At 38.8% G+C, this 23,334-nt stretch overlaps 1 protein-coding gene across 3 annotated transcripts in view; it reads right to left on the bottom strand.

Moving 5' to 3' along the window:
- The window catches only part of ferry3 (FERRY endosomal RAB5 effector complex subunit 3), a 56,543-nt gene that overhangs the window by 10,617 nt on the left and 22,592 nt on the right, over positions 1 to 23,334 (bottom strand). For all 3 annotated transcript variants that reach the window (XM_043713683.2, XM_043713686.2, XM_087999546.1), the window contains 7 exons: positions 18,666 to 18,763; positions 18,354 to 18,551; positions 17,561 to 17,689; positions 16,913 to 16,987; positions 9,488 to 9,690; positions 7,330 to 7,387; positions 4,890 to 4,957 (listed from right to left, as the gene is read on the bottom strand). In XM_043713683.2, coding sequence (XP_043569618.1) covers positions 4,890 to 4,957; positions 7,330 to 7,387; positions 9,488 to 9,690; positions 16,913 to 16,987; positions 17,561 to 17,689; positions 18,354 to 18,551; positions 18,666 to 18,763 — 829 coding nt within the window. The remainder of the gene's footprint in view (positions 1 to 4,889; positions 4,958 to 7,329; positions 7,388 to 9,487; positions 9,691 to 16,912; positions 16,988 to 17,560; positions 17,690 to 18,353; positions 18,552 to 18,665; positions 18,764 to 23,334) is intronic.

Genomic DNA, 23,334 nt, shown 5'->3' with positions numbered 1-23,334 from the left:
TAAGATCCAAATTTAATCAAATACTTTATTCATGAATAAAATTATCAAAAATCAATTTTTATGTCCACCTTTTCTACATGCCTGCTGAACATGTCACTACCTTGGACTTTCCATTACTTAGTGCAACAGGAAGTAATGCTGAATAAGTTTATAAAAGAGTAATTTTTGTGTCATTACTTTCCACAGCCCAGCCGCAACTTGTATACGACTGAATGGATAAGCTAACGCAGAGTGGATTTACTAGTTTTCCAAACTTGTGCGTTATTGCTTTGGCAATACTTGTGTAGATTTTCAGCCAAGCATATTACTCGTAGCCAACAGGAACTGACTAAGCACTTTGTGACTGAACATTTAATTCTCAAACAGCTCCTTTACTTGTTTAGACTCAATATTTCCAGCTGAGGTTACTGCTGAAAAAGAAGTCATGCACTTTTTGTTTGGTGAACTAGCAACTTCCAACCAGAAAATAAATACAAGGTAGACAGAAAGAGCCTAAATCTGGACAAACCCCACATGCAAATTGTTCAGCCATTGACAATACAGTACTTTGAACCCATTTGGTTTGGATGAGATTATCAAGTCTCTTAGTGATTTCACTTCATTCTGAGCTTCTATTGTCCGATGGATCACTTCTGGAGGTATTTCAACTCAAGACAGATGATCATAATTTTGTCAGAGCACTGACAGCAGCATGTTTGAGCCCTTGCCAAGTGGAAAGTTGATACCAGGATCTCAAATGAAACTGCTTTAGCATGCCATTATAAGCAGCATTTCTCATTATAAGGTACGCAAGTGCACTGTGTCTATGTATGATACCGGACTCTTCCCATTAAGCTTCCATTCCACTCTGGAGATACAGGTCACTGTTTGCCTAGTTCTAAAGCAGTCATACGGTACTGAGCCCTGTATAAAAAGAGCTTATACTCTCATATCCGGTCTCTATTTGACAATTTTGTGGCACTGCCATCCAGTTTTAGCTTTTTCATTAACCAACTGATGAAAATTTAACTTTGCTGCAATGAAAGAAACTACCCATTAGAGTTTGTGTCCGTCAGCTACTTTTGCTGATGTACAAATCCAGGACTGTATATCAGGTTTACTTGTTAACTACTGCATAATCCAAGTCCCTCATGTAAAGAAGGCGGTTTGAAAAATTGGTACATCAGAAGTCACTGACTATAGACACTTCTTTGCTTGTCACAGACCTACCAATTTTATCCTGGATCCTCTACCTGTCCACTTCTCTCATCCACTCCAACCTCTCAGCCTTGCAAGGCACAGCCTTCTACTCTCTCCGCTCGAACCCCAACCTCACCATTAAACCAGCGGCGGGAGGGGGGGGGTAGTGGTAGTTTGGCGCACCAACCTCTACACTGCTGAAGCCAGATGCCAACTCACAAACACCTCCTCCTACTGCTCCCTCACCCACGACTTCGCCTTCTATCACCAAGCCATCATCACCCAGACCATCCACAACTTAATCATCTCAGGGGATCTCCCATCCATATCCTCCAACCTCAGTCTCGGAACCCCGCACCACCCAGTTTTACCTCTTAGCCAAGATCCACAAACCTGACTGTCCTAGCCGACCCATTGTTTCTGCCTGCTCCTGCCCCACCAAACTTATTTCAACATGGTCCTATCCCTCTTAGTCTAGGAACTCCCCACATACATTCAGGACATCGCCATGCCCTCCACGTCCTCCATGACTCCTGTTTCCCTGGCCCCCAATGCTTCATCACCATGCACATCCAGTCCCTGCACATGTCCATCTACCATGGCGAAGGCCTCCAAGCCTTCCTTTCGTCCTCTCTCGTCAATGCAATCAGTACCCCTCCACTGATACATCTATTCGATTGGCAGAACTGGTCCTGACCCTTAACTTCTCCTTTGAATCCTACCCCTTCCTTCAGACCAAAGAGATAGCCAATTTCACCACATGGACTCAGCTATGCCTGCCTCTTTGTAGGATATATGGAACAGTCCATCTTCCTTTGTTACATTAGCTCCATCCCCCACCTTTTCCTCCGTTACATTGATGATTGTGTCAGCGCCACCTCATGCTCCCATGAGGCTGAACTCATCAAATTCACCAACACCTTCTACCTTGACCTTAAGTTCATCCAAACCATCTATCACAAACCTACTGACTCCCACAGCTCCCTTGACTACACCTCTCCCACCAGCACACCCCGCACCACACCCCCACAAAAAAACACAATACTTTACTCCCAATTCCTCAGTCTCTGCTGTATCTGCTCCCAGGAGGAGCAATTCCACCCCAGGACATCCCAGATGGCCTCCTATTTCAAGGACTGCAATTTCCCCTCCTACTTGGTCGACAATGCCCTCAAGCACATCTCCTTCACTTCCCACACTTCCGCTCTTGAATCCCATCCCTCCAACCACAACAAGGATAGAACCACTCTGGTCCTCACGTTCCACCGTACTAATCTCCGGATACAGTACATTGCCCTCTGCCACCTGTGATCAGACCCACCACTAAAGATATATTTCCTTCCCCACACCTACTGCATTCCACAAAGACCATTCCTTTTGTGATTCCCCCATTAGGTCCACCCCACTGAACCACCATCCACTCCCGGCACCTTCCCTTGCCATATCAAGAGGTATAAAACCTGTGCCCACACCTTAACCCCTCACCTCCATTCATGGTCCCAATAGGATCTTTTCACATCCGGCAGAGATTTTTCTGCACATCCAAACAGCTCATTTACTGTGTCCACTGCTCTTGATGTGGTCTCCTCTCCACTGGGGAGGCAGGACACCAACTCGCAGAATGTTTCAGGGGACATCTCTGGGACCCACACACCAAACAACCCCACTGCTCTGTGGCTGATCACTTCAACTCCCCGTCCCTCTCTGCCAAGGACATGCAAGTCCTGGGCCTCCTCCACTGCCAAATCCAAGTCAGTCAACGACTGGAAGACGACGACCTCATCCTCTACCTTGGGACCCTTCAACCACCCGCTGTCAATGTCGACTTCACCAGTTTCTCCTCTCCCCCCACCTCAAGCCAGATCCAACCTTCCAACTAGGCACCGCACTCACGAACTGTCCTATCTATTCATCTTCCTTCCCATCTATCTGCTCCACCTCCCCTCTGATCTATCACTATCACTCTGTTATGAAGTTGAAGGCATGTAATGTACCTTTGAGAGAGAGTGAAAGTTGTTTTGCACTAAGAGCTTACAAGCACCTGTGACTGACCTGCAGTCTCAGAGTGTACTGGAAAATTGAAAATATGTAACATTTGGCTGTGAAACAAATACATGAGTTTTGGTTGCTATGTTTTCACAACAGTTTGAAACTACCCAGTTTAAATTATGCCCCAAGATACTAAAATCCAAACGAATTAGAATTTAATGTTTTGACAACATTCAACTACTGAGATGATCTGATGTTTGGGGTATAAAGAAGCAGATATTTTGAGAGTTAGCCAGAGAGAGCAACCAACTGCCATTGTAAGAGTACCAGCCAGTAAAACACATCAAAAGATACTTTTTCGATATGAAACATCTTTTCAGCAAAAGACCGAAGATGACCCAGGGAGACCTACAGTCAGAGGAAAGAGGACACAGGAGACGACTGCTGCTGTCTGGTTTTGAAAACTAAATTGATGTAATTTTAATATGGGTGGTTATTGGAACAGTATATTGCGATAGAGTTGGAAGTACATAACAAACCTTTAAGAGAAAGGAGGCTTAGAGTTTTAAATAGTTGTTGTTTTAATGTTCACTTTTAGAGTTAAAGAATAAATTGATTTTTTTTCTTTGAATAGAAGAAGTTGGGAGTTCTCGGTCACTCATACTTTAACAGATTATGAGGCAAGGCGAGCTTTTCTGTATGCTTGGCTTAGTTAGCAGAAGGATTCACCGCCATGTTGTAACACACCCCATAACTGCATCTACCTATTGCATTCCCAGCTACCTTTCCCCCCAGCTTCTACATAGAAGAATTCACAGAATCATAGAATCCTTACAGTGTAGAAGAGTCCATTCAGCCGATCAGATCTGCACTGACCCTCTGAAGAGCACCCCACCCAGACCTACATCCCGCACCTTATCTCCAGGAGCCTGCGTTTCCCATGGATAATCTCTGCACATCCCTGGATCCTATGGGGCAATTTAGTATGACCAATCCACCAAATCTGCATACCTTGGACTGTGGGAAGAAACCAGTACAACTGACAGAAACCCAAGACACAGGGAAAACATGCAAACTGCACACAGTCACCAAAGGCTGGAATCAAACCCAGATGCCTGCATTGTGAGGCAGCCCCAACAATTTCAGAAAGCCCATTAATACTGAAAAGATTATATCCAAATTTAATTCTGAAAATATTCACAATTTTGACATCAATAGCAATGATAGATATCTTCAATAGGTGGCTTTCCATCCAAACTCTAAAAGAGAATTTAAAACAGATACAAAATTGTGAAGGTCAAGTTTGTTTCACAGATGCTGACTTACCTGAGAGATTAGGAGAAAGTGAGGACTGCAGATGCTGGAGATCAGAGCTTAAAAAAGTGTTGCTGGAAAAGCGCAGCAGGTCAGGCAGCATCAAAGGAACAGGAGAATCGACGTTTCAGGAAGAAGGGCTTATGCCCGAAACGTCGATTCTCCTGTTCCTTTGATGCTGCCTGACCTGCTGCACTTTTCCAGCAACACATTTTTACCTGAGAGATTGCAGCAATTTCCATGTCTAAGTCAGGTACCTAGAATTGTTTTTGCAACACGTTAATACTAAGGCTAAATTTCTCTTTTACTCTACCAAACATATTATTGCAACTGGTAACCTGAGTCCAGACAAATTAGAATAGGTATACATAAAGCAAACACTTATTTTGGAACATTTTCTGCTGTACCTGTGGCACAAGGAACTGAACTGTGCGAGAAGTTCCCCCATCCCAGGATGCCATTTCCATCATAAAACCTGAAGGAACAATAAAAAGCAAAAGTTTGATTTTTTAAAAATCAGAATTTTACTCAGTTTGAACTTTTTACCTCCTCATCTAACCTTTCACATTTCAAGATAATCTATATTCAAAATGTTATTCAAATGTTCCTCTTTATTCTTGCTGTAAATTTCCAGCAATTTTGTTTTCATAGTAAATAATGCTGTATCAGCAGTGACATTTTTTTTTAAAGCATTAAATTGCTTGTTCAGGAAATTTCTAATGATGATCCCAAACTGCTTGTCCGGGTGGATAATTCATAATTTATTCATTTTTTTCTTGCTACCAAATCTTTTCTCATGCTACCAAGTATTTCCCCAAGACTTTATGGATATGTATCCCAAGAAACAAGTATGAAAGCATAGATGTAGAGCAAGTATTCATCTTTTCTAAATGTTGGACTTTAGTAACATCCGTAGTTGTCCATGTCATTCCTTTTTAAAATCTTGCAATCATAGCCACTCACTACTAAAGCATAAACTTTCCAAATGCAAATTGTAGTTTAGATTAAATCTTGAAGAATTTATAAGAGAATCAAGAATTAGATAACTTTGTGATTTAGAGATGTTGGACTGGGGTGTACAAAGTTAAAAATCACACAACACCAGGTTATAGTCCAACAGGTTTAATTGGAAACACTAGCTTTTGGAGCACTGCTCCTTCATTAGATGATTGATGAAGGAGCAGTGCTCCAAAAGCTAATGCTTCCAATTAAACCTGTTGGACTATAACCTGGTGTTGAGAGATTTTTTAACTTTAGACAATTTCAAGATGGAATTTCTTTTCTTGTTTACTATTATGCAAAATTTATGGAATGTTAAACAATTAAAAAATAAACACAAACTGGCTTTGAAAATGTAGGCCTGGAATTTCCAATGGTCAGATATTTGTTTCTGCAGTCTTAGTGGAAGCTGCATTTCAGGCCCTCATGAAATCCTGACCAAGCAGTCTGAGGGAGTTGCCAATGGAGTGAAGATTCCAACAGGCAATCCCCTTGTGTCAGGTAGCTCTAAAAATATCCATTTAAATCAGTGACTTCAGGAGGGTTCTGCTGTAGTTAATTCCTCATTAATTATTAAAGTGACCCCCAACTTTACACTCATACCCCAATTACACCTTCCCTCAGCTACTGTTCCCACAGCAACACCAAGTCCCCCTCCAATCATCTAGCCTCTAAACCTGACACTCACTTTTCCCCATCAGACACAACAACACTGGGACCTGAACATTCTACGCACTCCCAACAAAACACCTGCCTCTAAGTCTCCACCCCCTCACCCACTTCCATATCTAAACACTCTTCTCATCCTTGATGGACTCTACACACTTGTCCATTCCAAGCTGATCATTTAGCTGGTACTCTACCACTTTGCATCCTAACTCCAAAATTACCTTAGATATATATCATTTCACTGAGAAAGTGGCAGTCTGTGCTGCTGGACATGTAAAGGGGTTATGATTTGACTTCCACCAATTAGCCTGCAGATTAAGAGAAGGTCTGCAATTTTGAAGGAGCTGTAATTGGAACCTTTTGCAAGAAATGTGGAGATATTTCTTACCAGAAAAAAGAAAGAGCAGAGTGGCAAACTACCTGATGTTGCTAGTCCTCAGAATATTTGGCCCGTGGCTTTTAACTTTATTTAAATATTTAAATAAAGCCAAAATTAACTGATCACTTTCAGTTTTGTTTCATACATAAATGTCACAACAGAATCCATTTAAATTCATGTATTATTAATCAAATCTATTATAAAGAAATCACCAAAAATGTTTGCATTACAAGATGAAAACTTAAAAACTAAGCTCTGCAAAATAATGCAGCAATTCAGCTTTACAAGACAAATTCAGTCACTGTGTGGAGAGAGAATTTACAATCTTGGTACATGCTATTAATTACATTATAAATCAGTGCGTTTAAAGAAAACAAGACTCTTAATTTTACAAATAGAATCTGTGCTCCATGGGTTTTAGCCATGCTGGCAATATGTTTACAGCACAAGCAAATTTTAAATTTTTCACAAACAATTTCTGCCCTGGGGTCAGGCTTTAATAATTTTAATTCCACATTCTACAAATTATTCTTGATTATTATAAGAGAGTGTTGGGCAGTGGGATGCGAATAGTTTACTAGAATGGAGGAAAGAGGACGTCTTTATTCAATACCACAACCAGAAAATGAAGTCATGGCTCAGCAGAATAAACCTCAGTTTTTGGTAAGCAAAAACTATTTCTATCTAGATATTCTGTGATAAGCTGCCATGATTGATCAATATTAAAACCATTAATTCTCTCCCAAAATTTAACATGTTAAGCAAAGGAAGTTAATTGTAAGCCCTAAAGATTTACTAACCTTTTATACACTTAAAGACAAGCTCTGCTCTTTTCAGGCACCAAGGTATAGTCATCTCCTGTTAAAACACATAAAACATTACTCAAATTTCCACATGACTGATAATAATCACAATGGATTTCAAAAATAAATTGCCATAAACAAACCCATGAACTAATTCCCAGTTGGATCTCAATAAGTTTTATGATAAGATGATAAGTAAATGCAATATCATCTAGCACTTAGTACTTTTCTTGATTTTATCATTTGCAAATTATGTCATAATTTTTATTCCTTTCACGTGTTAGTTTGATCAATCTGCACACTATCCCTGGTGATCTGAAATGGTTCTTACGGGCTTTATGCATTTTCACTGCAAGAGTTAAACACTTCAAAATCGCTAACACTCTGGCATATTTCCTCAATGGATGAAGCTGCTAAAATAATTTGACTTTTTAGGAAATTCCCAAGAATTTATGAGATGGTCATTGTCAGTTTGCGCAACACTTCGTGACTTTGATAGCTGTGGATCTGACAACTAAAGTAAAACATATAATTCAATAACAGAAAACTGAAAACATAACTTTATGCTTTAGCCAAACTACATAACTGTCTACGATATTAAATCGGCCATCTATGTTTCTGCAGAAAGTTTGTTTTAATTTAAATTTTACACTGATAAGACACAAAAATCTGTATCTTTTTCTCAATTCATGTTAAACTAATTGCAATTGAATTTCAATGCTTAAAAAATAACTTTGTGGTTACACTTTAGTTGTATCCAAAACTTTAAAACAGAATCAATGACGAATACAATTCTTTCACTTAACTACTTGACTATGTATAGAATAAAAGTTGGGAGTCAACAATAATCTTCGAGACTATAATTTAACAGAATATTTAGATTCGCAAGTGAGAGAAATTTTGAGCGATTTGTGACAGGAGAAAAAAAACAAACCTCACATTTGTACAGCTATGAAAAATATAAATAACAAATAGTGCATACTTTAACTCTCTGAGCCAAACTATCAGATTATTTTTTCTCCAATATAAGCAGATGGTTTTACAAGGTTGCTTCGTAAAATAACTTCTAATGAATGATGATGTTCTTCTTGAAGTTAGTCATTCAGCACATCAATTTAAACAAAAATAGGTACTTTGACACTGGGTCTCTGGTGCGCAGTGGGAAATGAGGTAAAATAATATGAAACAGGATTAAAAAGGTGAAGGAATGTTTTGACATTGTGCAATATTGCTGCTGGATCTGATAACACTTTGCTGGCAGTCAGCTTTCCAGCATCCAACACATTGATTTAGAATCCACAGTAGAATTATTTCGGATTAATTTTTACTGTTTATTCTATGATATAAACATAGTTACCAGTTAAACTTTAGTTAAAATATAATGAATTAAATACACTTAAGTATGGAAGTGGATGTTTAAAAATTTAATTAGAATCCATGTCCTGTTCACAATGAAATGCATGAGTTGGTCTGTAAATGAACTCCTATACTGTGAATGCAGTCTCAGATGATTCAATATTGCTGTCAATCAGATCTTGGTTAGAGACAAAAAAAAACTGCAGTTACTGGAATCCAAGGTAGACAAGCAGGAGGCTTGTTGTGTTCTTGCAGCCTCTCTCGTCTACCTCATTCAGATCTTGGCCACTACAAAACAACTGACCACATCATCTAAAATGATATAGTATTGGCTGCAAGATTTGTATTGCATCTTTAAAAATACATCTTGCCAATTAATAAGCAGGACTAAATATGGTTATAAAATGTGTAACCCACATCAACGTGATCCCTGCTCTGAAGTAATAATGAGGAAGAAAAGTAGCAGCATATAAAAGTGGGGAAATGCTTGTCATCATATGAACAGACAGAAGCCGTGAAATTATACTGCAATACTTTCATGACAGCTTTTCACTTTATCTTATCTTATTTCATCAGTCATGTTTATTTGCATTTTATTGCTACTTATAAAGTTTTAGTTTTAACACATGACTCTACTTGAGACAGTATGAGTTTAACAAACTTATTGCACAATAAGGAGACTGTATTTTACTTGCAAATGCCTAGAGACAAGATTCCTATTTGCAATAAGATCCATAATATGCTTTTTCACTGCTAAAATATTCCTACATCTGTTTTGTCTGAATATTTAGCTATTTACCTCAGACATATCATGCACCAATAAAAGTGGGATAGTTATTGTAGTAATATCATGAGTGCAGCAGACTTTCAGAATGTTCCGCAAGCCCATAATTGCAGGATCACGTGCTGTAATATTGCTTGATCTCACATTGTCGTCCACGCACAAGTGAAAGACAACATGAACTTCAGAAAGATTAGAATGTCTTGTGGTATAAAATTCTCCTGTAAGGAAAAAAAGTTAAAATCTTACAGTAAAATCGTACTTGTTTAATTAGGTGTCTCACAAATCATAAGAAAAAGCACACAGTCACTGAGCTCTATAGTATGAAAAGAGCACCTTCGGTCCAAATCGTTCATGCTGACCATTTATCCTAAATAAATCTAGTCCCATTTGCCAACATTTGTCCCATATCCCTCTCAACCCTTCCTATTCATACCCATCCAGATGCCTTCGAAATATTGTAATTGTACCAGCCTCTACCACTTCCTCTGGCAGCTCATTCCATTCATACAACACACCCTCCATGAAAAAGTTGTCCCTTAGGTCTTTTTTAAAATCTTTCCACTCTCACCTTAACCTTGTGCTCTCTAGTTTTAGAATTCCTCACCCTGGGAAAAGACTTTGCCTATATGCTTTATCCACACCCCTCGTGATTTTGTAAACCTCTATAAGGTCACCCTTCAGGCGCTGATGCTGGAGGGAAAATAGCCCCAGTCGATTCAGCCAGTCCCTATAGCTCACACACATCTACAGAAATAATTTGGAAAAAATCTGAACTGACAACAAGACAGACTTTTGGAAAATAGAAATTGGAACAGCTAATGCTTGACCATGTTCCAGCATTTGATAAAATTATAGTGAATCTATGATACAGTCCATATGTTTACCTTTGTTCCAGATCCCTGTACTTTTCTTGTAGTTAACAAAAACATATAAATTTCAGATGCAAGTGTAAGAACTGATCCAGCATCAATTTCTAATTCCCAAAGTTACGTTGCCGATCACCTCTGGCATATAGCAGTGATAGTGGCCACAGTATTCACCACATGACACAAGTTAATAAGATCAATGCAGTGAAAGTAGACAAGTCCCCTGTGCTGGATGGGATTTATCCAAGGATTCTCTGGGAAGCTAGGGAGGAGCTAGCAGAGCCGTTGGCTTTGATATTTGAGTCGTCATTGTCTACAGGTTTAGCACCCGAGGACTGGAGGATTGCAAATGTTGTGCCATTGTTCAAGAAGGGCAGCAGAGATGACTCTCATAATTATAGACCAGTGAGCCTTACGTCTATTGTAGGAAAGGTTTTGGAAAGGATTATAAGGAGATAAGATTTATAATCATCTAGCAAGCAACAATTTGATTTCAGATAGTCAACAGGGTTTCGTCAAGGGCAGACCATGTCTCTCAAACCTCTGAGTTTTTTGAGAAGGTGACCAAGCATATAGATGAGGGTAGGCAGTTGACGTGGTATACATGGAGCTGAAAATGTGTTGCTGGAAAAGCGCAGCAGGTCAGGCAGCATCCAAGAAACAGGAGAATCGATGTTTCGGGCATAAGCCCTTCTTCAGCTCTGATCTCCAGCATCTGCAGTCCTCACTTTCTCCTCGTGGTATACATGGACTGCAGTAAAGCTTTTGATAAGGTTCCACGTGGTAGGCTGATGGAGAAAATGCAGAGGCATTGAATAGAGGATGATTTAGCAGTGTCGATTGGACACTGGCTTTCTGGAAGAAGGCAGTGAGTGGTGGTTGATGGAAAATATTCAGTCTGGAGTCCAGTTACTAGTGGTGTGCCACAAGGATCTGTTTTGGGACCACTGCTGTTTGTCATTTTTATAAGTGACTTAGACGCAGGCATAGGTGGATGGATTAGTAAATTTGCAGACAACAATAAAGTCGGTGGAGTAGTGGACAGTTTGGAAGAATGTTACAGGCAGCAGGGGGGCTTGGACAAACTGCAGAATTGGGCTGAGAGGTGGCAAATAGAGTTCAATGCAACTAAATGGGAGGTGATGCACTTTGGAAAGAATAACAGGAAGGCAGAGCACTGGGTCAATGGAAAGATTCTTGGTAGTGTGGATGTGCAGAGGGATCTTGGAGTCCATGTGCATAGATCCCTGAAAGTTGCCTCCCAGGTGGATAGTGCTGTGAAGAAGGCATACAGTGTATTAGAGGGATTGAGTTCCGGAACCGCAATATCATGCTGCAACTATACAAAATGCTGGTGCGGCCACACTTGGAATATTGTGTACAGTTCTGGTCGCCCCATTACAGGAAGAATGTGGAAGCATTGGAAAAGGTGCAGAGGAGATTTACCAGGATGTTGCCTGGTCTGGAGGGAAGGTCTTATGGAGGAAAGCCCGAGGGACTTGGGTCTGTTCTTATTGGAAAGAAGGCGGCTAAGGGAGGATTTGATAGAGACATACAAGATGATCAGAGGATTAGATAGGGTAGACAGAGAAATACCTTTTCCTAGGATGATGACATTAGCTTGTAAGAGAGGACATAACTACAAATTGAGGGGTGATAGATTTAAGACCGATGTCAGAGGAAAGTTCTTTATGCAGAGAGTGGCAAGGGCATGGAATGCCCTACCTGCTAATGTAGTCAACTCAGGCACATTAGGGAGATTTAAACAATCATTAGATAAGCACATGGTTGATTTTTAGATAGTGTAGGGGGAAGGGGTGAGAACAGTTCACAGGTCGGCGCAACATCGAGGGCCAAAGAACCTGTTCTGCGCTGTATTGTTCTATGTTCTATAATCTTCTGAAAATAGGTTTGAGGTTTAAATTATCAGTAGTTGACCAGAACAAAGAATCCTAGTTTTGCAATTGAGTTGTTCCACAAGCAAGCCTCTTTTATTTTTCCCAAATTAATATACTGAGAAAATCAGGGAGTGAAAATAATGACAAATCTGACATCATATTTCGTGTTCTGAATCCTGCCTAAATTATGGTTTGTTACCTGCAATTTCTGAACAAAGTATGGCTCAAAACCATCATCCTGCAATTCCCCTATTTTGTCAAGTTGAAGGTAAAACACATATGATTAATGCTGCACTATGCCAATTGTCAAAGTTACAATTTCAAATCTCAGTAACAGCTAAGCAGCCCTTTCCCATGATGCACACATCTGTTGTGAAAACAACCAATTACCAGCCAATAAGTGAAGGTTTTTTTTTTAAGTCAGTATCCCATGTCACTAGGGCGGCACAGTGGCTCAGTAGTTAGCACTGCTGCCTCACAGACCCGGATTTGATTTCTGCCTTGGGTGACTGTGTGGAGTTTGCACATTCTCCCAGTGTCTGCGTGGGTTTCTTCCCGGTGCTCCGGTTTCCTCCCACAGTCCAAAGGTCAGGTAAATTGGTCATGCTAAATTGCCCTTAGTGTTAGGTGCATGAGTCAGGGGTAAATATAGGTTAGGGGAATGGGTGTGGGTGTGTTACTCTTCGGAAGGTCGGTGTGGACTTGTTGGGCCAAATGGCCCGTTTCCATAATGTAGGGAATCTAATCTAATTTCCCAATAAAACTTGGAGAGAAATCGGTCTGTTGTTCCGAAGGATGGCCCTGCTTTCACTGCTCTTCACAGAGCAATCATCAGAAAACATCCCTACTTCTGACCTTGGTATGAAGAGAAGCTCATTAACCTCACCCTTTTCCTTATCTAATATGTGACAACTTCCAAACTTAGCTTCCCTGAGTTTATTAGTCTGTGTGTAAACTCAATCAGAATTGCTGTACATTGTACTGTCTGTTCCTCAATGAGTCTGAATTTGAAAGGGTATTTTTGAACTCCTTGAAAAGTACCTAATGAAAGTTTTTCAGTGGCCTTAATTTTATGTGCTCAAGTTCATTGATCAAAAGTGACCTGTTTAAGCAATTCATAATCTAGGTATGCCTGGTCAGGCATTTTCTTGAGAATATGGAATTTTTGACTACACACCACTGACACTAACTAGACTAGATTCCCTATGTGTGGAAACAGGCCCTTCAGCCCAACTAGTTCACACCAACCCTCCGAGGAGTAACCCACCCAGACCCACTCCCTATATTTACCCCTAATGCACCTCACTCTATGGGCAATTTAACATGACCAATTCACCTAACCTGCACATCTTTGGACTCTGGGAGGAAACCAGAGCACCCGGAGGAAACCCACGCAGACGTGGGGACTACATGCAAACTCCACACAGAAAGGCAGGAACCAAACCTGGGCTCCTGGCGCTGTGAGGTAGTAGTGCTAACCACTGAGCCACCGTGCCCCCCTAGTATAACAGTTAAATAGTGCCTATTTTAGCCTCGTACTCAGTGGCATTCTCCTCAGGTAAAAAAAGTAAATTTTGAGAGCTTTATTTGCCAGACTGCTCTGCAACACCAATGCCCAGCTACAGGTCCCAAACAATGGACTAGTCACTTTGATTGCTATGCTACTCTTTCAAAAGAGTTAAAAATTGTGCCTACCTCTTCCTTATCGAACTTTGGGTTTAGATGCAGTAACTTTAATACTTCAACCTTTTGGTTTGAGTTCAGTGTTGTTCCTCACCAGACTTGCTTTCCGGGTCCCTTCTTAGCTTGAACTCAATCTAAATTCTGTTTTCTCTTTTGTTTTCTTTCTTGAAATTCCCTTTATTTGCTCCGGTCTCCTTTTTTCCCTTTTTCTTTTTCCTGGCATTCATGTTCCTCTTCTTAATAAAATTCTAGTTATAACCTTAGATGTACAATCTTAAAATTTATTTGTTTCATTATCTTCAGTTTTTAAATTAGTTATTTTGCTATCCATGTTGCAATTTCTTTTGCCTAGCTTCTGGCATACCTAGACATCTCAGTATTTAGCTATCCCTTTTAATTCTCCCAAGGACAAGACTTAAAGGTATTCATGAGATATTTCATCCAGCTCTTTGAAAGCAATTACATCAAATGTAAACATCTCAACAATTCTTGAATCTTAGAGAGTCAAGAAAACCTTCCATGGTTTCTCATTTTTGATAAACAGCTTTTTGAAGGAACATTTTGGCTTCCTCACTTTAATTTTGTCATTCACCTGTGGGAACATCACAGGCTGTGTCCCAAATTTGTTAGGACCAGGTAACGTGGAATGACTGGCTCCCTTGTTTTTAATCTTCTCTTGGCCAAGCAGTTACAGTGAGCAAAGGTGTCATTGGATTCGAAGCATTAACTCTGTTTCTCTCCCTACAGATGCTGTCAGACCTGCTGAGCTTCTCCAGAACTTTGTTTTTGTTTCAGACTTACAGCACCTGCAGTTTTTTGTTTTAGTCTATTATGAAACAGATTTAATTTCTTTTTTGCATGTAGTTATCACATTTCAAATTAGACTTCATTCACCAGATCAAAACAAACAAGAGGCAATTCCACTGTTTTCCTTGAGTGAAAGATAGTGGAATTTTATTACCTATTAAACCCAAGGAACATTAAAACAAAATGGGGTATCAGACACACAGTTTTACAGTATCAAACACAGTAATACAGTTTTTAAAAAAAGGGTGGGGGCAGTGTGGTATCTATACAGACAGCAAAGTAAAGAAAGTTCCAGTTTTTGGTTTTGAGATATTCCCAAGTTGTGAGAGTGAAACCCATCTCCCATGTAGCTGTTGCTCTCCTCCTTCAGGAGTGGTAGTATGCTTGCAGAAAGCTTTTGATTTTTCAGTGAATGGTAATTTTATCAAATTGTTTTTTTCCACTGCTGCTGGTTTGAGATTGAAAAGAGAGGGAGATGAATGTTTTCAGTCCATAATTCATTCTCGCTCTCATTCCTTTATTTCTTAAATGTCCATGTTGATAAGTAGTCCTTTTGTAAATTTGGTGTCTGCTTCATTGTTTATTCCAAACTGGACAGTTGTAAACAATTTTTCATCTCACAATATGTGGTTATTATGCAAGTGTGAGCAATAACAGGAGATTTGAATTTCTTTTAGTGTCACTGTCAGTTGCTCTAGATTAAAATAATAGTTCTGATGCAGTGAGTTCATATAATTGATGCAAGTTGCTTCAGCTTGTCGGGGCTGATCTGAGCATGCATTTTCGGTCAGTGGTGTCCTTTCTAAAACTCATTTTTAGTCCATGAAAGTCTCAGGTGTTCAATTCAAATTATGTAAGTTGTATACTGATATTTCATTTTCACTATGAACATAACAATCTCTAAATATATTCAAAGTTTCTGTTCCACTGTGTTTTGAGGAAGAGAATTCTAAAGATTCCAGAGCCAATTCCAGTTGGTTTTAACAACTGCCATGAAATATTTTTTGCTTTTAGGCATTGGCCATTCACATCAATTTCTAAATTTTCTGCTTAAATTCTTATTTTCAATCTCTGCTCCTCTCGTCATCATACATGGACAAGGATCAACATTAAATCTAGGTCAGACTAAAGATTGCACCGCATTGCTTTGTATGCCAAAATCTAGCGCACATACAGAAGTAATTGCTGGAAAAGTACAGAGATTTTAACAATGAGTTTAGACTGGTTGTTTAGGAGAAAATGAGGACCACAGATGCTGGAGAGTCAGAGTTGATAGAGTGTGATGCTGGAAAAAGCACAGCAAGTCAGACAGCATCTGAGGAGCAAGAGAGTCATTCTTTCAGGCATAACCAAAGGAGTCCCGAAGAACAGTTATGACCGAAATGTTGACTCTCTTGGTCCTCAGATGCTGCCTGACCTGCTGTGCATTTTCCAGCACGATTTTCTTTCCCCCCCTAGATATCCTGTGGAAATTGTTCATTTGAATGATCTCGTACAACTTAATTGGTTATGCATAACACTTATAATTTTGTGTATTAGCAAAATTCTAACAGATTTGATGAATAAACTATGATGTAAAATAAAAATGGTGGCAACTTGACTAATTAGATGGATACTTATATCATTTGCTGCTGGCAGCTAACTCTGTGGTCAGGTGACTGGCAACATTCAAAGGCATAACTTCAAATTAAATCAATTGGTCACAGATTGATAGGTCAGATCTTAAGGAAAAAAGGAAAGTGTATTCAATATAAATTATTTTCCTACCTGCAGTAGTATTACAAAGAAACAGAAGAGCATCATTCACTTTTGATTATCGAATAGTTTGAGTTGTTGTACAATGTCCATGGTTATAACAGCTACTAAGTAGTTACAACAGGATCAGCAATTCCAAATGAACTGGTAGATTAAAAAGAAAGTCCACTGGCACTTAAATCCTTGATATTTGCACTGCTAACGAACGGAATGATTCAAGGATTGCATTGTAACAAGTTACCACTATCTCTGGATTGGAGAACCTGAGTCACTAAATCTAAAAACTACAGTTGCCAAGAGCAGCATAGATTCTGAGGTAATAACACAGTTATTATTTTTATCACATCTCTCTCATCAGACGTTGAGTGTTAAAGTTGAATATAAAAGATTACTACACTTACTCCATATTTACAATTTGCAATTCCACTAACCTGGTAAAATATTTGATGGATTTCTTTCTCCAATCTTTGACTTATCTTCACTTCCTCCATTTCCATTTGGTAACTCTTAGCAGAAAATAGATTCTGGCATTAAATTATTTTACTACTCACAGAAGTGAGTTTTTTAAAAATTTACTTTCTATATAAGACAAGGTTTATAAGCAACAGATGACACATATTCAAACAATTGCTGTAAGTTCTATAAGTGAAAACATTGCAATTGTAATTTAAAAAGAATTGGATGAGTCCACATAAAAGAGGTTAAGTAGGTCAGAACCAGCATCGGCAACCTGATATTAGCAGAAAATTCTTGAGATCAAAATATTGTTGGTGACATTTTGATGGGGGTGTGGGTGGGACAGAATACTTCAAAATATTTGCAAGACTAAAGTACTAATTACAAGGAACCACAACATTTCTTTGAGTGCAGAAATATTTCAAGTCACAATAACAAATTACGTCTGAAAAAAAAAATGAAAGTAGAACTTAAAGGTAAATCTAAAGTTTGGGGAATAAAAGGTGCCTTAACATTGAGATACTGTTTGACACACTTCACTTCATTCCTTTGAGAAACGAACCATGGTCAAATTAGAAACACAATAAAAGTGCTTAAATGGTAAAGAGCACTTCTAAATTTACCAGATCTTTCCTTCGTCTTCTTGTTACGCTGAGCACTTGCATAAAGTACAACTTGCTGGACAATCTCAAGTTGTTGTTCTACTCTCGAAAAATGGAAATCCGTACACTCTTGGCAAACTGTTGCAAAATCTAGCATATTAAAAAAAAAACAAAAACAACTGAAAAATGTTACTTATTTTCCCAAGATCGGTACTAACATCCACCAATCCCACATAATTTGCCTACTGACGTAACAAGTCTACAGCGGATGCCATATCCCCAGCTCTGCACTCATTCCTGGAACATCTGGACAACAAGGACAGCTATGTCAGGTCACCTGCTCCACCTTCAACACCATTATCTTTAAGATGTTCTTTAAATCTAACTCTTTCAACCATGCTTCTAGCCATCTGCCATTAAAATTCCTTGCATGGTTTTTGAATAGTTTACCTGATAAACCTCCTGTCAAATATTTTGGGGCATTTTGTTCCATCAAATACATGATATGAATACAGGTTATTATGGTTGTGTCTCTTACAATTGCAGAGTCATGCAACTGACAACCTGAAAACTTATCGGACTTATGCTCTTAGCAGCCACCAGGTCAAACTTTTGGGAAACCTGTCCTGGACATTGTACTTGCTATAGTGGGTGCTTAAGGTAACATATTCCCAAGTATGTTTACGCATTTATTAATAAGTTTACAATAAACTTGTTTGTTTTGTTAACTGAGTCAAAAAACAAGTAAACCAAAGTAATCTTGCCAATTGTTAGAAATAAGAAACATGGAAGCTTGCAAATTGCTTTGTAGTACCTCGTTTGATGCCGCTATAGGAATTGATTCGATTATCGACAAGTAAGACAACGCCAGAGAGAGAGGTGGAGTACAGCGAAAGGGCAGTTTGTAGCCTTTGAAGTTTAACTCCACTTTGTTGATTCCGCTTATGTTTACAGAAATCAAGAACATCAGCTCGCATTAGCCGTAGGTTATGCATAGTTTTCAACTGGGCACCTGTAAAAGGTGCAAGTAGAGTTATTTTAGTGGCCAGGCTAAACAGATAAATAGCTTTCAATATCAAAATGTCACCAAACTTCAGATTAAATAAACGGTGAAATAATACCCTACCTAGGTGTATCGTAAAGCTTTCTTCCAACAGAGGTCGTTCTTCAATCATTCGTTCATTTGCTACAGTGGACTGACTTTGTTTTACTTTGATTTCCTCACTTCCAAAGGCAAGAAGGAAATAACAATTCGAAAATATTAACTGTAAATAAAATCAAATTGAATTTCTGCTATTTATTTTCTCCTCACATTGGTTGTTAAATGGAAAAATAGTCCTGTTTTCTTTACTTAGGATTTTAACTAAATTACTCAAGCACTGTGACAAACAATTAGAAAGTATTATTATACAATTAACATGAAAGGTACTGATAAATAAAGCCACCATTTTCAAAACATGTGCAATTCATGGGTTTTGGTTAGAAGGGTCAAAATGCATGTTATACTCAAAACGAAATGAACTTTTGCATGTTACAAAATCTCGGGCATGCACAACCATTGTACTGTGCCAGTTACAATGGTTAATGAAGCAGAGAGAAAAGGAAGCAATGTACAAAATGCCCAGGGAGAAAACAAAATGACGTTTGGCTGAAATCCTTCTCCCAATAAGTAATCTGAAAGCGAGGCAGTCTGTTTCAATCTTGGCATCAACAATCAATCCTGAAATTGGCTTCCGACCTCAAAATTGTGCCATTTCTCTTTCTAACCTCGATAAAGTCACTTTACTTCTTAGCTCATCTGCCACTGAAACCCTCATTCATGCATTCTAGACCTGACCAGTCTACTGGCCTCCATAAACAGGAGACCATTCAAAATGTTGCTGGCTGTGTCTCATTTGGGGGTGATGACTTTTCAGAGGGTGGGGTGGGATGCTGAAGATGAGGAGGAGGAGACTAGTGTTTGAAGAGAACTAAGAAATCCCAACAAGCAGCTGTGCATAGGTTGTCTTATGTTTCTGCAATTGGAGGGGAGTCATGGTTCAATATTGTAAGAATATTAATTTCCATCTCTTCAGCCAAGGTGATAAATAATTATTTTTTTTCTGCCATAAGTACTACTTCTGGAATACCCTGATGTGAAATAGCCGAGTCACACAGAAAGCTCTCTAACTATAATTACCTATGTCACTTATAGAATTTGAACCACATGATAAATGGAAGAACAAGGTGCAAATGTGGTCTCAGGCCACTTTGTTAACCAACAGAAAGCAAAATTTTTTTTGTCTTATTCTTTACCAGAAATGACAAAGATTAGATGCAAGCTATTTTCAGAACCTAATGCAAGTGGCTTGGATACCGAAGGAGGATCATGCTTTGTTACGATTTATGGACAAGATAGATACATTTTTGAAGGCCTGCTGGGAATAGTTCACCTTTGATAAATTCAAAAAGACTGTCAGTCTATGGATTTTGAGAAGGTTTGTAAATGATTAAAAAAAACTAATTTAGAAATTCTCAAGTTTGTGCTTGCATTCCAAATTATTAGATTGTGTGCCAATTTCACAGATGGATAGAGTTTTGATTCCAACAGAGGTTAAATTTTATAGTAAAGATTCTTGAACAAGTCACTTCTGTCCTAAGACGTTAGGGAAAACAATTTCCAGGTACCTTCCTATCATAAATTGGAAATTCTGTTGTGACACAGAGAATGGAGGGCTCTAGGATCACTGACTTACAACATCACCAAGGGAGATGCCTCTATGAAAAGGAAGTTGCTGAAAGTAGTTCTAAAAGGTAGGTAATATATTTGCATATTAAGATAAAGCACCAGATTGTGATGGCAGCTATACTTGGGAATGATTCATAGGTGCTTTTGGCGTGAGTCAAGGTATCATTATGCAAGTGATAATACCCAAAAACCAGAAATCAAATATTTGAAGTGACTCATGATACAAATGGTGCTGATGAGGAGTATGATGACAATGAATGGCATTAAAATACTTGCTAAAAACTTAAGCTCAGCTACAATTATCCTATATGGCAATTCATTTGCCTGTGCTGTGTTAAGTAGTGGTTGCACTACTCAATTGCACGTAGAGTCAACTGTCTAAATGGTTGCTTTGAAAGTTAACTAAACATGAAGGTATAAATATGAAACGGTTACCTCCTTGTGACAATAATACATCATTCACATCTTTTAAAAAAAAGCCTACCCATGTGAAATACCAAGAATATTTTTTTATTTCATCAGCATTGATGTGGTCCTGAATGACATATCATTATCATAAGTAAATGTTTGAAAGGAGCAAAGATGAATCATACAGCATGGAAACAGATCTTTCAGACCAACCAGTCCATGTTGACTATTATCCAAAACTAAACTAGTCCCACCTGTGTGTGCTTGGTCCATATCCCTCCAAATATTTCGTATTCATGTACTTATCCAAATATCTTTTAAATGTTGTAACTGTACCCGCATCTACCACAACCTCTGGAAGTTAATTCCACTGTGTAAACAAATTGTCCTGTTCTCCTCTCACCTTAAAAATATGCCCCCTAGTCTTGAAATCCCCCACCCTAGGGAAAAGACACCAGCCATTTACCTTATCTATACGCATTATGATTTTGTAAATCTCTGTAAGGTCACCCCACAACTTTCTATGCTCCAGTGAAAAGCCCCAGCCAATCCAACCTCTCCTTATAACTCAAACCCTTCATTCTCAGCAACATTCTGATAAATCTCTTCAGAACTCTCTCCAGCTTAATAATATCCTTTCAGGGTGACCAGAACTGGACACAGTACTCCAGAAAAGGCTTTACTAATGTCCTGCAAACCTCAAATAACATTCCAATTCATATATTCAAAAGGTATGAGCAATGAAAGCATGCGGCTGATAACAAATTAATTGAATAACAAAGCATTTGTCTGTTGTTAAGCCATATATTTATTAAGATCAAGACTTAATTGCATTCTGTTGGAGAAACCAAGTTTTTCTCATCCAGTGTTACTGATCTGGAGACAAGTGTCTGCCTAACAAGACGACGTCTATCTGAAATTTGCATAAACAATTTGCCCACCATTCGTGATGAAAACTAAAATTACTGCTAAGGATGCTAAAATCATGGATAAGGAATTCTAAGCTCTTGTTGAACAAATTATGCCTCAATGACGTGTGCCAAATATTTAAAGCCACGATCACACCTAGTCTCATCAGCCCTGGAATTTAATTAAGTGCTGGCTATAGAACTGGAAGTATGAGACAAAGATTTAAAATGTTTATTTATATTTTGTATCTTCAGCCTACCTGCCATAATAAACACCAGGAACAAGAGACAATAGTGGAAAAGGTAACGTGTCCTTGCACCAGTCTTGGAATCCAACTTAATTTTAATAGAGGGGAGAAATTAGCAAATGACAAGTTTAGGGACATTTAGGAGAACAATGATTATGTACACTGCTGCAGAGACTCCATTCAGCGATGCTTGTGTGGAAGAAAACATGCAATAGTTGATGAAATGTCACACGATATATTGGAAAATCAACCAAATTGCAATGCATACATGGCTCCGGCATAGACAGTACATATCAAAAGTGCTTTGCAAGTGCTAAGTAGATATAGCCTATACCATTAGGTAAATGGTCATAATCCAAAATTGCCTTCCTTGCTATGATGTCACCCAGGCCTACAGGCCGCCACTCTGAATAGGTTACATGCAAGCAGGGAAGTGTAAGGAAAGCTGAAACAGCAGAAAAAATTTGGACAGCTTCAAGACATTACATAAGACCATCTGGGGAAAGAACTCAGTTCTTGTAATCTGGTTTATCATAAGACATAGGCACAGGGACTGGAGGGGTCTGGCAAAACAATTATATGATGTGATAGGAAACCTTTAGTAATATGTGAGATCAAGCCTATCTTGGAGAACAGGGGATTTAAATTAAGATTATTTTTCCTCACTTAAATCTGAAATAGCAAGGAATTGTTTGATTTATTTCTTTCACTTTTTAAACTCCCATTGCTTACTGAAGTAGGCGGAGATGTGATCCCAAAACTCCCTGTTCTTTAACGTTTCAGTCTGAGTAATAAACCCACAGCAAAATCTCCTGAGATTAAATCAAAGGTATATTTTATTTAACAAAACATTCAAAACACAGGGATATTGCTTCACTTCTTTCACACACAGACATAGAAGAAAAAGAAAGCAGAGGAAGGAAGTTTAATCTTATAAATTTTCTTTAAACAACAATCAAGGATTTTGGTATCTGTTTGTGACTTAAAGCCCAGTAGTTAATGTCCAAATGGCAGTTGGCGGATCTTGTAGCCACTTTTTTTCCCCAGGGAGCTGGGATGTAAATGGATGTCAATCAAAAGTACAGCAAAAGCAGAGAGAGCACAAGAGACAATATCATTCCCATTAAAGAAATCTGACATTATTGTAAAATAATGGTCCCTTTAGGAAAATGCTGGAGATAATGGAGAGCAGCCAATACATAGTAGAGCACACATTAAAGGAACAGTTTTCTCCAGAAAGGGTTTTGGGTTAGGAAGGGAAAAGTGGTGTCTGCCCAGAACTAAGAAATCTTTAAAAAAATTGTGAATTTTAAAAAAAACTGACTCCTTTCCTACTTTAGAAAGTGGTGGAGACGCAGTCCAACATTTCTAAATTCCTTTCATTCTGGCCTCTTGCATATTTCCAGGCATAACTGCCCTCCATTGCTGGCCATGACTTCAGTTGCCTAGGCCCTAAGCTCTGGGATTCCTTCCATGAACCTCTCTGCATCTTTACCTTTCTTT

The sequence above is a fragment of the Chiloscyllium plagiosum genome, unplaced genomic scaffold (assembly GCF_037043375.1).
Source record: "Chiloscyllium plagiosum isolate Xiang-an unplaced genomic scaffold, Cpla_swu_hap1 HiC_scaffold_23, whole genome shotgun sequence".
NCBI classification, from domain to species: domain Eukaryota; kingdom Metazoa; phylum Chordata; class Chondrichthyes; order Orectolobiformes; family Hemiscylliidae; genus Chiloscyllium; species Chiloscyllium plagiosum.
The sequence above is the reverse complement of the archived record's forward strand: the minus strand, read 5'-3'. Positions and strand labels throughout refer to the sequence as shown.